Below are 12,945 nucleotides of genomic sequence, written 5' to 3'. Positions count from 1 at the left end.
GAGGCAGCAGTGCTAGCCACTGTGCCACCGTGCCGCCCTACATTGATACAATTAACAAAAAATTTCTTTTATTAATAAGAACATAAAAAATAGGAGTAGACCATACGGTGTTTTGAACCTGTTCCACTACTCATTAAGATCATGACTCTCCTGCCCACTCCTCATATCCCTTGATTCTTGAGTGGCCAAAAGTCTATTTCAGCCTTAAATATATTCAATGGTAGTGGATCTACAACCCTCTGGGATACAGAATTTCAAAGATTCACAAGCCTCTGAGTAAAAAATATTCTCCTAATTTTTCAGAACTAAATGATCAATCTGTTAACCTGAGACTGTGACCCATGTTCCAAATTCCCCAGCCAAGGCCATTAACTTCTCAATCTCTACCCTGTCAACTCTCTTCAGAATTCTGTATGGTTCAGTAAGTTCACCTCAATTTCTTCTCAACTTTACAGAGTATAGGCTCCATTTGCTCAGCCTCTTATCATTGGAAAACCCTCTTATCCCAGGGATCATCAAGTGAACCTTCACTGTACTGCCTCCAATGCAAGTAAATCCATCCTTAAATAGGGAGACCAAAATTGTGCACTGTACTTCAGGTCTCACCAAAGCCACATACAATTGTAGCAAGACTACTTTATTCCTATTCCCTTGCAATAAAGGTCAACATGTCATTTGCCTTCCGAATTGCTTACTGTACCTTCAGCTAACTCTATTTTCCTTGTACATGCACACTGAAGTCCCACCGAACATCAACATTGACAGGCTTCATACGTTTTAAAACATATTCTGCTTTTCTATTCTCATGAACCAGAGTGAAAAACCTCACACTCCCCCACATTATACTCCGTAAGCCATCTTATTGTCCAGCCACTTAATGTGAATTTTTTTGAGTATCTTTGCAACTTCTTTATGTCCTCCTCAGAGCTTAAATTCCCACCTAGCTTGGTATTGTCAGCAAACTTAAATACATTACTCTCTGTCTCTTAGTCTAAGTAATTAATATAGGTTGTAAATAGCAGAGGCCAATGAGAATATGAAGCAGCCTCTCTGATATATCTAGCATTTGCATACCATCTTCACCTTCACGGTGGCTGTTAAGTGGTTTCTGCATCCAAAGATGGCATGTAAATACTGTAGCGATTTTAGATTGCTTCAACTGCTGACCAAACAGTGGAAGCCCCAGCATTTGAACTTGTGGAACTTATACCCAGGTCACGGATTGCATTGCAAATGAAGTGCTATCTGTAAAGGACAATTCCATGTGTAACTTTGCCTGCAAGGAAAGAAAGTATTTCAATTGACAGGACAAGATTTCAGAACTGGTCATCGCTCCGTAGGATATTACAAATGATCATTTTAAATTTCTTGCAAGCTTTCTTAAACATGCACTTACATTGCCATGTCACCATGCAATTCAATCAACAGGATACATGGACTTTTGAATCAGGAAGCAAGATGGGGTTAGAAGAAGTTGGAATTCATCACATTTTCTAACTTCAATGAACGCCAGAGTGATTTACTCCTAGTTTCTTGAAGTGTGAAAGGGCCATTAAAGGAAAACAGTACTGAAATCGAAGCTGAACTTCAGTGACTGAATATTGGTTGTACTGAACAGTTAATGCCCAAATAACAATGTTATTCCTTCCAAAGAATGAAAGCCTGGGAATATACTGTAACATTTATCAATATTTCATTATCCAATTTTCATTTTTGAGTTTTAACTGGTAATGAATCAAACCTCCATAGTCAGTGTATTTATATAATATTAATATAAACTACTTTAAGCCCATTCACCTGCCTCAACTTTTTTGCCTTCTTTGAGCTGGTTTGCCACATGTTTTGGTAGCATTGCATAGAGCAATGCTTCTGTTTTCTTCTTTTCTTCCTCTAAATGCTTGGACAAGATTCTCAGTTCTTCTTTCTTTCTTTCAAGCTGATTGGATAATTCCATCTCAGCAAGTCTCTGCTGATTCAGAAGAATAAGGTCTCTGGTCACATCATGAGAGGCGATATCGGAAATGTGCATGTGCCTTTCTTCAAGCTCATGCAAGCTACGCAGCAGGGGAGAGCACAGATACAACATGCATTGTATATTTTCCATCCACACCATTTGACCTGGAGGAAGATGATGAAAATCATTGTGAGAAGCGCTTATTGCAAAACTAACACTTTAGTAACGTCTCCATATTTTTGCCTTAACCTGACTTGAGCACATTTCTACCAAGTGCATCAGTCAGTTAACTATAATTCAACTATAATTCCTTCTCCTTAGAAGGTGCTGAGATTTTCCTTTTCATTAGTTCTGTATAGTAAGTGTGACTGGGCAGTAGGTTTGTCCACCTGATGATCATCCTGCTGATCCTAGGAATTTTGGCAGTCATTCTCATTCACATAATGTTAGAAGCTCTGAATGAAATATTCATCTGCACTAAGGAGATGACTTTGGGTGAGAATAGGAAATCCTTAATAGGCTAAAAACAACCTCAGGCTCCCGTTAGATCAAGTGTAACATTCCAGTCAGGGAATGTGAATCATTCATGCAGTAATCAACTCCACTGCCTAGAGTGGGCTGTTAAATTTTACTACCACTGGTATATCTATGATGGTAATGACAGTAAATGTGACTTTTGATTTTACTCAATCGTTACTGATTTATATGCTAATGTCCACACCTATGAGGCATCAAGCTCACTAGAAGTGAGATGGGAAGATTGCTACTTGGCCAGAAATAACCAAGCCTCAGTGGGACACATCCCTATCCAATTTCCTGCCTCTGCCTGAGTTACTTTTCTCATTAGTCAAGAATAAAATATTCCAAATCTCAAATGAGAAGCTAGTTGAAATATGCTTCAGATTAAAATCTTTTTAAAATTCTGCATATGAATATAGATGTAAGTACATATGGTGCTTGCATGTCTAAAGAGGGGAAAGTTGTAAATATTAATTCACAGTTAAATGATGGTAGTGGTTAGAATCATAGAATTTTACAGTGCACAAGGAGGAAATTCAGCCCATCGAGGCTGTACCGACCACAATCCCACCTAGGCTCTATCCCCATGCATTTACCCTAGCTAGTCCCCCTGACACTAAGGGGCAATTTAGCATGGCCAATCCATCTAACCATTATTGTGAAAGCTTTATTATTCTCACCTTTCAGATTGGCAATGTACTTTCGCAGGTCATTAGATTTTCTCTTTAGACTTGCAAGCACCATATGTACTTAAATCTACATTCAAATGTATACGTAGAATTTTTAAAAAGATTTTAATCTGAAGCATATTTCAACTGGCTTCTCATTTGAGATTTGGAATATTTTATTCTTGACTAACTAGGTGCAAAGAATCTTTATAAAATGCCACATATCAAAATATTAAAGTTGAAGCAAAGTACATTATACTTAAGCATATTGGAGATTCACATTGTGAACTTTGTTGCTTTGGTCATGTCATGAAGTGCATCTCATAACAAATGTTCTGATTTGTTCATACATATTAACAACCTGACACCATTAACATAAAGAGATGTTCCTTTCACAAATAGATGTAAAGAAACAGATGTCAAGGCAGGAAGGGAGAAATAGGAGAAATGATCAAAATCCTGTTCAAGAGATGGATCTAAATATAAAATGAGATTGCGAAGCTGAGGTAAAAAAATTCTAAAGATAAGGACCCAGTTAACTAAAGAGTCTGACGTAATGGTGGAGCAAAGGGACAGAAGCAAACAAGAAAGAGGTGTTAGAGGAAGATAGACCAGAAAATGCAGCTTCAGAGTGCTTGCAGTTTTGGTGCAATAGTTTCAAAATGGCATACACATGCTTCATGAACATCTGTGATCCACACCAGATATCTCAGGAGTTGTATGGATTAAGAATACACTTGGAAGTATGCAGAGTAGACAGAATGTGAATCAGTCAGCATGCAATGCTGGTTCAATCTCTATGCTGCCATTTTTAACCATGTTACTCCAATTAATGCCTTATGTTAAACTCACGCAACTGAGTATAGTTTCAGCAGGAGGAAGAACCATAGAACCATAGGATCCCTACAGTGCTGAGGAGGCCACTCAGCCCATCTGTACCAACTGTCCGAAAGAGCATCTCACCTATACCCACCCCATAACTGCACATTTACCATGGCTAATCTACGTTACCTACACATCTTTTGACACTAAAGGATAATTTAGCATGGCTGATCCACCTAACCTGCACATCTTTGGGCTTTGGGAGAAAACTGGAGCGCCCAGAGGAAACCCACACAGACATGGTGAGAATGTGCAAACTCCACACAAAGAGTCACCCAAGGCTGGAATTGAATCCAGGTTCCTGTCTCTGTGAGGCAGCAGTGCTAAGCATTGTACCACCGCACCGCATACCGGTGCTATTTATAGGAATTACCAACCATTCTCAGGTAAATTGCTAATTCATTTCTATTAGATCTATGTGAGTTTGCAGAAATGCTAATTGATTTCCAGAGATGCTTAAAGTTGGTGATTCAACATGGAATGATGCTGCATCTGGAATGGTTGCAACTTCAAGGCTTCTGGTCAGTGAGCTTGCTCCCAAGCGCACATGGCCAGGATGTATACATGGCAGCCATACTGCCACACAAAACATCATAGAACAGATTATTCTGGGGTGCACAAGAAACCGCTTCACTGCTTGGACTGCTCTGGAGGCGTCCTATTGTACTCATGAGAGAGTTGTCCCAATTGGTCATGGTCTCCTATACCTGCATAATTCTACTCTCATGAGGGAACAGCTTTTGCCACCAGGGATACACCAAGTGGTTCAGGGACAGAAGGAGGAAGAGAAGGAAGGAGAGCAGCAAGGAAGGAAGGAAAGAGGTAACCAACACATACCATTTCTGGCCTGGTTGTCCATGGATCTTTCATCCAAATAAACAACCCCAATATGTATTCTATTACAATCACCCGCCTTACCGTCCTGCTGTCACTAACGAGCATACCATCCTCTTGGTCACAATGCTGAAATAAAAGCCAATATAACCATTCCAAACTAGCTTTATCAAACAAACAATCCAATATTCCATACAAAAGCCAATGAGTCACCATAGGGTGTATTCCCTTAGTGCCTAATGCTCTTAGGAAGATCATGGGAGAATCAATGGGCAAAGATGTTTAATTTAGAACATTAGACCAGAAGGTCATATAGCCAGCAAGAGGGGTGATGGATAGCTGAGGCTTGGTGCAAGAAAGGGTAAGTTGGAAGGTGTTGTATGGAGAGCCAACAAGGAGTGTGTGACAATAATTGAGTCATAATGTTGTAAGGGTTTCAGTTTTCAATGGTGGAAGGTTGAGGTGAGGGTGGAGGCCGGCAGTGCTGTAGAGGAGGTCAGAAGTGATCTTGATAATCAATAGGATGTGAGATTTTAAGTTAGGTTCATGGGCAATCTGAGTCAGCCTGAGGTCATGGTTTTGGGAGGAATTTGTAGCAGAGATCAAAATCTAAAACTTTGGTCTTCTTGACATTGTTTGAGGAAGAAGTATCTCATTAAAGTTTTAATGAAAGGATGAAGGCAACAAACCTCAAGAGAGCATAAATAGAGTTGTATATTATCAGCATAAAGGAATAACTGATATTTTTCCCTATTTAGATTCAGAAAATACAAAGGGGGAGTTTCTGGTTTTGTACATTTTGATTTCAAATTAGTGAGCCTTTAAAACATGCATGTGTGGTTAGTTCTTGCAATGTCTTTGTTGAGTCATATTATGGCACTGGCTGGAAAGGATATGGAAGTCATTGTGCAGGACCACCAAACTTGTACATGCACAAAACTGATGCTCAATTGCCTGTGCATTTATAGCTAACTCTTTGAATGCAAATTCAATTTCTTCTGATTTTTGGGTCTTTGTGCCTCCTTGAAGCTATTATCCTGAAGAAGTCATTAGGAGGGATTAAACAAAATAAAAATATCGAACAATAAACCTGGAGCTAATTATTCACAACTTTTAAAAAGGCAAAATAAGAACGTTTGGTAATTGATTGGGACTCTATTGCATCATGGAGGAGCATTGACTGTGTTTGAATATGTAAGAATGGAATTGTTCAGGAGATATCCCATTAAATGGACAATGGAAGAGGTAATGTTGTTACAAGAAATGATTTGCAAATCCAGATCTTTTTTGATTTTTTTTTACATTTCAACCTATCTTTCACTGTAGATAAACATATATTTTAAAAGTTACTTCATTTTCTTTCACACCTCTTAGTTCCAGCATTGGACGATGCTTCCATGATTCTGGCATCATTTCCCGTTTTGTTCTTAACACAAATTGACTATTAATGAATTTCCGCACACTTGATATTATGAATGTTACTTCTGGGTGAACAATGGTGAAGTATTCATCAAGTCGGATGTCCATTGTTTGAAGACCTGGGACTACCTTCTGTATATTTATCCCTGCTTGTTTTACCCTAAGCTTAAAAGCCAAGAACAAGTGGTTAGCATAAAACATTTCAATGATCAACATTTTCTCAATAAATAAATTGAATCATCAACTTGCAATGCACAATATTAAAGGATAAAACATCTTCTTATGTTCAGTTATATAGAGTTGATCAGTGTTATCTTTTGGAAAGCATTTCATCAGCTTTCAAAACCAAATATACCATTAATTTCTGATAGGGCCTTACAGTACATGTTTAGTATTCGTATGCAGTGATTTCCAATTCATTCTTGCGTCAGTCTAAACCATGGCTCCAGATTTAAATGGTGCTTATACCATTACAAAATTAGACTACTTTGCCCAGAATTGTTGTTGAGGTATAAATGCACCATTAAAATTTCTAGTCACAATTTAAGGACTTAATTCGATATAATACTTTAAGGAAATGCATCAGTAATAACTAAACTAATTGACCTAATTACAGGATAAGTGTAGTTTTGTGTACTGTATCTGCTTTTTCAATATATGCAAATACAACTTTGTAATTCAAAACGATAAAAAGTATCCAATTTGGAGAGCATGCAAAACCAGTTGTGCATTATACAACACTGATAAAGCAGGTGAAGTAAATACATTTCAGTTCATAAGATCAGAAAGTTCCTAATATTGATTTTTTTGTGTTCAGATTGAATTATAAAAAATTAGGAACAGGAATAAGTCATTTAGCGCCCCTGAGCCACCATTCTAAAATATTATGGTTGATCTGTGATCAACTTTCATATCTTCACCCTTTCCCCTTTGTCCATTAAAATCTGTGGATAACAAAAATCTATTAATCTCAGATTTAAATTTACAATTGATTTATCTGAGGGGGTCAACAATTTTTATTTTTCCCTGAAGAGCCTTTTTAAGAAATTTGCCTAAAATACAAACTGATTAGAGTCACAAAAACAAAAGATTAAAATTAGCAAAATATTGATTTTCGGCTCAGAATAAAACATCAATGACAAATTCATTTATAAACATGAAATAATGTTTTTGGCAGGGTCAGTGGGATAGGTACCCAGGAGTTAGAAGTGATTTTAATCCTTCCAACCTTTCCTGGGTAACTATTCTGCTGAGACTTGGAACCATCTGAGGTCTCTGATTTAAATCAGAGTATCACATAGTTCCAGAGCCCATCGTAAATTTACGATGCAGGTGCAGCAGGTGATCAAGAAGGCAAATGGAATGTTGGCCATTATCACGAAGGGGATGGAGTATAGAAGCAGGGAGGTCTTGCTGCAATTGTACAAGGTACTGGTGAGGCCGCAACTGGAGTACTGTGTGCAATTTTGGTCCCCTTATTTGCGGAAGGACGTATTGGCCTTGGAGGGAGTACAGAGAAGGTTCACCAGGTTGATACCGGAGATGAGGGGGTTAGCTTATGAGGAGAGATTGAGTAGATTGGGCCTGTACTCATTGGAGTTTAGAAGGCTGAGGGGAGATCTTATAGAGACATATAAGATAATGAAGGGGCTAGACAGGGTAGAGGCAGAGAGATTCTTTCCACTTAGAAAGGAAACAAGAACTAGAGGACACAGCCTCAAAATAAGGGGGAGTCAGTTTAGGACAGAGTTGAGGGGGAACTTCTTCTCTCAGAAGGTAGTGAATCTCTGGAATTCTCTGCCCATTGAAGCAGTGGAGGCTACCTCGTTAAATGTGTTTAAGTCACAGGTAGATAGATTTCTGATCAATAAGGGAATTAAGGGTTATGGGGAGCAGGTGGGTAAGTGGAACTAAACCACTATCAGATCAGCCATGATCTTATTGAATGGCGGGGCAGGCTCGAGGGGCTAGATGGCCTACTCCTGCTCCTATTTCTTATGTTCTTATGTTCTCAGGCAAATACCATGCGGTCATTGTATGGGGATTTCTGGTGGGTCCTCCAGTGCATCTTCTGGGGTACCGCTGGGGAACCACACCTGGAAATCACACGTTGTGGGCCATTCTTCCTAAGGTGTGATGCGCAGAACTACTTACAGGATGTCAGGTGTGGCCTAACCAGGGCTTTGTATAGTTGAACTATGTAGTCTAATGGGTTAACTCTAACTGTTTAATAGGCTAATCAGATACTGTGTATATCATCACAGGAAGTGATGCAACATTGCAGGATTTGCCCTCACTTGTGGAGCCTCAAATAAGATGTAGTCAAAGCAGTAAGATGTCTTCCAATCAAGCTTGTGCCTTATATGCCTCTATAGGCTCAATAAATATTCTTTATCAGTGGAACAATTCCAATAATATTATAAAATATTATTTTCCATTGTGTTCTCATCTTCTATATTTAAAGACCAGTACTCCATTAGCCATTTTGATTCTTTTCTCTACCTGTTCATAGCATTTTAATTATATGTATACTTGAACCCCACCCCTAATTGTCTTTGGACCTTCTTTTCTAGATTTTCACTTTTGTACGCTGTTCTATTTTCTTTATGCCCATAATGAATGTCCTCACATTTGTTGACATTGAAATCTATTCGCCACAGTTTTTCCCATTCAATTCATCTATTAATATATCCATAGTTTTATGGTTCCATTGGCTTACAGTGCTCCTACCTTTGTGTTATCTGTAAATTTGCATCTCTGATTTTTCTATTTCATCATTTATGTTGTTAATAAATACAGTGCATAGTTGAGGCTCCAACACACCACAAGTCACATCCCCCTTTTTCCAACTCTGTCAATTTCCGATTCAATTTAATTTGCTCAGTCAGTTTCCTAACCAGGTCAATAATGTGCCTTCAATTCTATGGCTTCAACTTTAGCCAACAATCTGTTATGAGAGGTTTTATTAAATGCCTTCTGGAAGTCCATGTAAACAATATACACTGCCATTTCCCTGTTCACTACTTTAGCCACGTCTTCAAATAATTTAATCAGGTTTGACAGGCACGATCTACACTTTTTACAAATCCATCCTCACTCTCTTTGATCAGCTAGAAATTTTTAACGTGTTCAATTATCCTCTCCTTAATAATACGACAAGATATTGATCTGACAAAAGACTAGCTGCATTAAAAATCTCAATATTCTCCCGAAGGACTCCAATGGTCCAAAGATGTGCAGATTAGGGGAATTGGCCATGCTAAATTGTTCATTAGTGTCCCGAGATGTGTAGGTTATATGGATTAGCCATGGTAAATGTGTGGAGTTACAGAGATAGGGCAGAGGAGAGGGCCTGGGTAAGATACTCTGTCAGAGAGCCAGTGCAGACTCGATGACTTGAATGACCTCTTCTGCACTGCAGGGATTCTATGACTCACTGGATTGATCCCTAAGTAATTGAGCGATATAGACTAAGAATCATAGGCCAGAATTTCCAGTCCTGCAGTGGCAAGAATTGTCATGGGAAATGCGGCAGGCCAGCCAAACATCCACTGACTTTCAGTGGGACCAGATGATCCTGGCACTGGGCAAGACTGGAAGTTTCTGCCCATAGAATCAAATAAGCATACAACATAGAAAGAGGCCACTTCACCATTTGTGCTTGTACTATCTCTTAGAAAGCATGGATCAATTTAGGCCCACACCTCAGCTTTTTCCCTATAATTGTGCAAATTAGAGTTCTTTAAAAATGCATCTTTGTGAAGGTTTCTGGGGAAACTTTCAGATAGTGCAGCCTAGATTTGAACACCCTCTCTGTGAAAAAAGTCTCCTCATTTTGTCTCGTAAAATCTATCACCTCTTGTTACTGACCCACTTGTCAAGAGAACAGTTTCTCTGCTTGTCGCATCAACTCCATTCATAATTTTGAATAGTTTATTAGCATTCCTCTTAACATTCCTTGCTCGAAGAACAGTCCTATCTTCTCTAATCTCTCCATTATTGAAGTACCTTATGCCCGGTATTATCCAGCTAAACCTCCTCTGCATCCTTTCCAAGGACTAAAGTGCGATGCCCAGAATTATACACAACATTCCAGTCTGTGATTTGTAAAGTTTAGCATGATTTCCATGTTTTTCTCTTTATTGTCCCTGTTTACATTGCAAAGTTTTCCATAAAATTTCTTACCAGTTGAGAATCAAGCGGAATACAGAATGTTTAGAGGGGAGGTGAAAAAACACATTATAGAAGCAAAGAGGGATTATGGGAAAAGACTGGCAGCCAACATAAAGGGGCATCCCATAGGGTGTATAAATAATAAAATAGTGGGAAAAGGAAAAGTAGGAGAAGTAGGGCCAATGGGGGAACCTAAAAGGGAATTTACACAAGAGGCATGGCTCAGATATTAAATTTGCATCTGTTATTGCTGGATGACATAATAGTGTAGATTTTTTAGGGTCTGAATGGAGTTTGCATGTTTTCCCCATTCCTGCCTGGGTTTGTGGGTGGCATGGTGTCACAGTGGTTAGCACTGCTGCCTCACAGCGCTAGGGACCTGGGTTGGGATTCCCAGCTTGGGTCACTGTCTGTGCGGAGTCTACACGTTCTTCCTATGTCTGCATGGGTTTCCTCCCACAGTCCAAAAGACGTGCTGGTTAGGTGCATTGACCATGCTAAATTCTCCCTCAGTGTACGTGAACAGGTGCCAGAGTGTGGCGACTAGGGGATTTTCACAGTAACTTCAATGTTGTTAATGTGAGCCTCCTTGTGACACTAACAAATAAACTTTATATTTCTGGAAGTATTTTTTAAAATCTCCTAGACACAGGCAGCAATTCTTTCTACTTTTAAAGGGCTGGCCATTTATATGACTTGACAGGCCAACAAAGCTTAATAACAAGTCATGACTTCTATAAAGATTCATAATTCCCACACTTTTGGTTAAGTCCCTTGATCCAATGAAAATGGAGGCTATTTGAGATCAGTGTTGAGTTTAAATTGCCCTGCTGACTCTGGCTTTCCCACCCATACCCCTATTCCACTCCTGATGAAAATGGTATTTGTCAGAAATGAGGGCGATCTGGATCCTGCCTACCATTTTGGGGTCTCCATCACTCTCCAAAAATCCAGACATGTTTTTCTTCCCAAAGTCCATCACTTCATGCTTTCCCCACTTAAATTGCATTTGCCATATGTCTGGCAATTTCACCAGTCCATACCTGTCCACCTGATTTTTGTTTCTGCCCTTCTCGGTATTTACTATTTGTCACTTTTTAAATCATTCACAATTTTGAAACTGTACTCCCTATAGCCTGGACCAGATCATTTGTATATAAGAAGCTCCCCGGTTAATCCCTAAGATTTTCCTCAAAAACCTTGGGTTAGCCAAAAAGAAAATCAGCCAGATACCTATTCTTGATTGCTGCCCCATGATTCGCACATGAGCAAAGGTTTGAATTCTCTTGTGATAGTCAAATAGGCTGTCAACATTTGCTATCAGGACATGAATAACGGGCACTCAAAGAAGGTACATTCTGGTGCTCAATACACATGGAACCTATCCCAGCTAAAAGTCAATGGGGGCAATTTTCTGGCCTCGCCGTGTCTGGTGCAAATTGTGCCAATCCTAGAAAATTGTATGCGGGTCTAGAAACGGGTTTTGCACCCGATGCCAAATGGTTTATAATTGTCTCAATCCCTTTCTGCTGGCACAAACTGGATTGCGCCCAGCAAGGGTGAGAGGCTAATTAGAATATTTAAGATAGCAGTTAAATATGCTTAGCCCATTCAACGCCGGGTTCTCCCAGCTCCAGGGATCTTCTGACCCTTGGGCATGGCATGTACCTAACGAGAAGGACTACTGGACTCCACTTGCGGAGATCAGGCATGATGGCCACGTCATGGGCTCAGAGGCCATTGAAGCCCCCGGGGGTTGGGGACATGGCTGGGCAGTGCCCATCTGGCAGTGTCCTCCTGGCACACTGGCAGTGCTGGTTGGACACTGCCAGGTTGCCACTGTCAATGTGGCAGAGCCAGTGCCAAGGGATGGGGCCTGAGTGGGGCATGAAACTTGAGAAACTCAGCATCACCACCAGCATCCACATCATGGGGCATGAAGGGACAGGAGATCCAGTTGCTCTGTTTCTAATCCTGTCAGAGGCCATGAAAGGGGACCCATTGGAAGGATCCCAATGCCAGCGATCCATATGTGGCAGGTTGGTGGAAAACATGCCGGCAATGAGGGTGGGGGCGGTCCCGATGTCTATGGGGGGAGGAAGGGGGTCTCTCAGTGCACTGTGAGATCGGGATGCCCTTTCAAAATGGCACCTGATCGCTGTTCAGCTGGACTCACCAGTGTGTTTAGGCCCTGCCCCTCCCAGAACCAGCACGCAACTCACCACTCTCCCAAAAAATTTACTAAGTGTGGGAAGACCAGGTAGGATGGTGTGTATCACTCCAGGTTTTTCACTTCGGCTGAATATTTCCCATCTCCCCCACCGCGGGAATTGTATTGAGCGAGATAGAATATTCGGCGGACCATTTAAAGGTTCATTGAACACGAGCGGGAATTTCTGATCTTGGGGCGCGCGTGCAGCCAATAAATCCCGCCCCGAGTCAGTTTTTGGGAAAATTCCATACAATGTTTTCAAGAGAGAAAGGCAAGAACTGAGT

At 40.2% G+C, this 12,945-nt stretch overlaps 1 protein-coding gene across 1 annotated transcript in view; it reads right to left on the bottom strand.

Moving 5' to 3' along the window:
- LOC144483941 (guanylate cyclase soluble subunit beta-2-like) overlaps nucleotides 1–12,945 on the bottom strand; it is a 62,471-nt gene that overhangs the window by 17,286 nt on the left and 32,240 nt on the right. Inside the window, exons 9-10 of the mRNA XM_078202504.1 lie at nucleotides 6,225–6,441; nucleotides 1,798–2,118 (exon numbers count right to left, since the gene is read on the bottom strand). Coding sequence (XP_078058630.1) covers nucleotides 1,798–2,118; nucleotides 6,225–6,441 — 538 coding nt within the window. The remainder of the gene's footprint in view (nucleotides 1–1,797; nucleotides 2,119–6,224; nucleotides 6,442–12,945) is intronic.

The sequence above is a fragment of the Mustelus asterias genome, chromosome 3 (genome assembly GCF_964213995.1).
Source record: "Mustelus asterias chromosome 3, sMusAst1.hap1.1, whole genome shotgun sequence".
Taxonomy (NCBI): Eukaryota; Metazoa; Chordata; class Chondrichthyes; order Carcharhiniformes; family Triakidae; genus Mustelus; species Mustelus asterias.
Note: the sequence above shows the minus strand (reverse complement) of the source record. Positions and strands in the feature narration are given on the sequence as shown.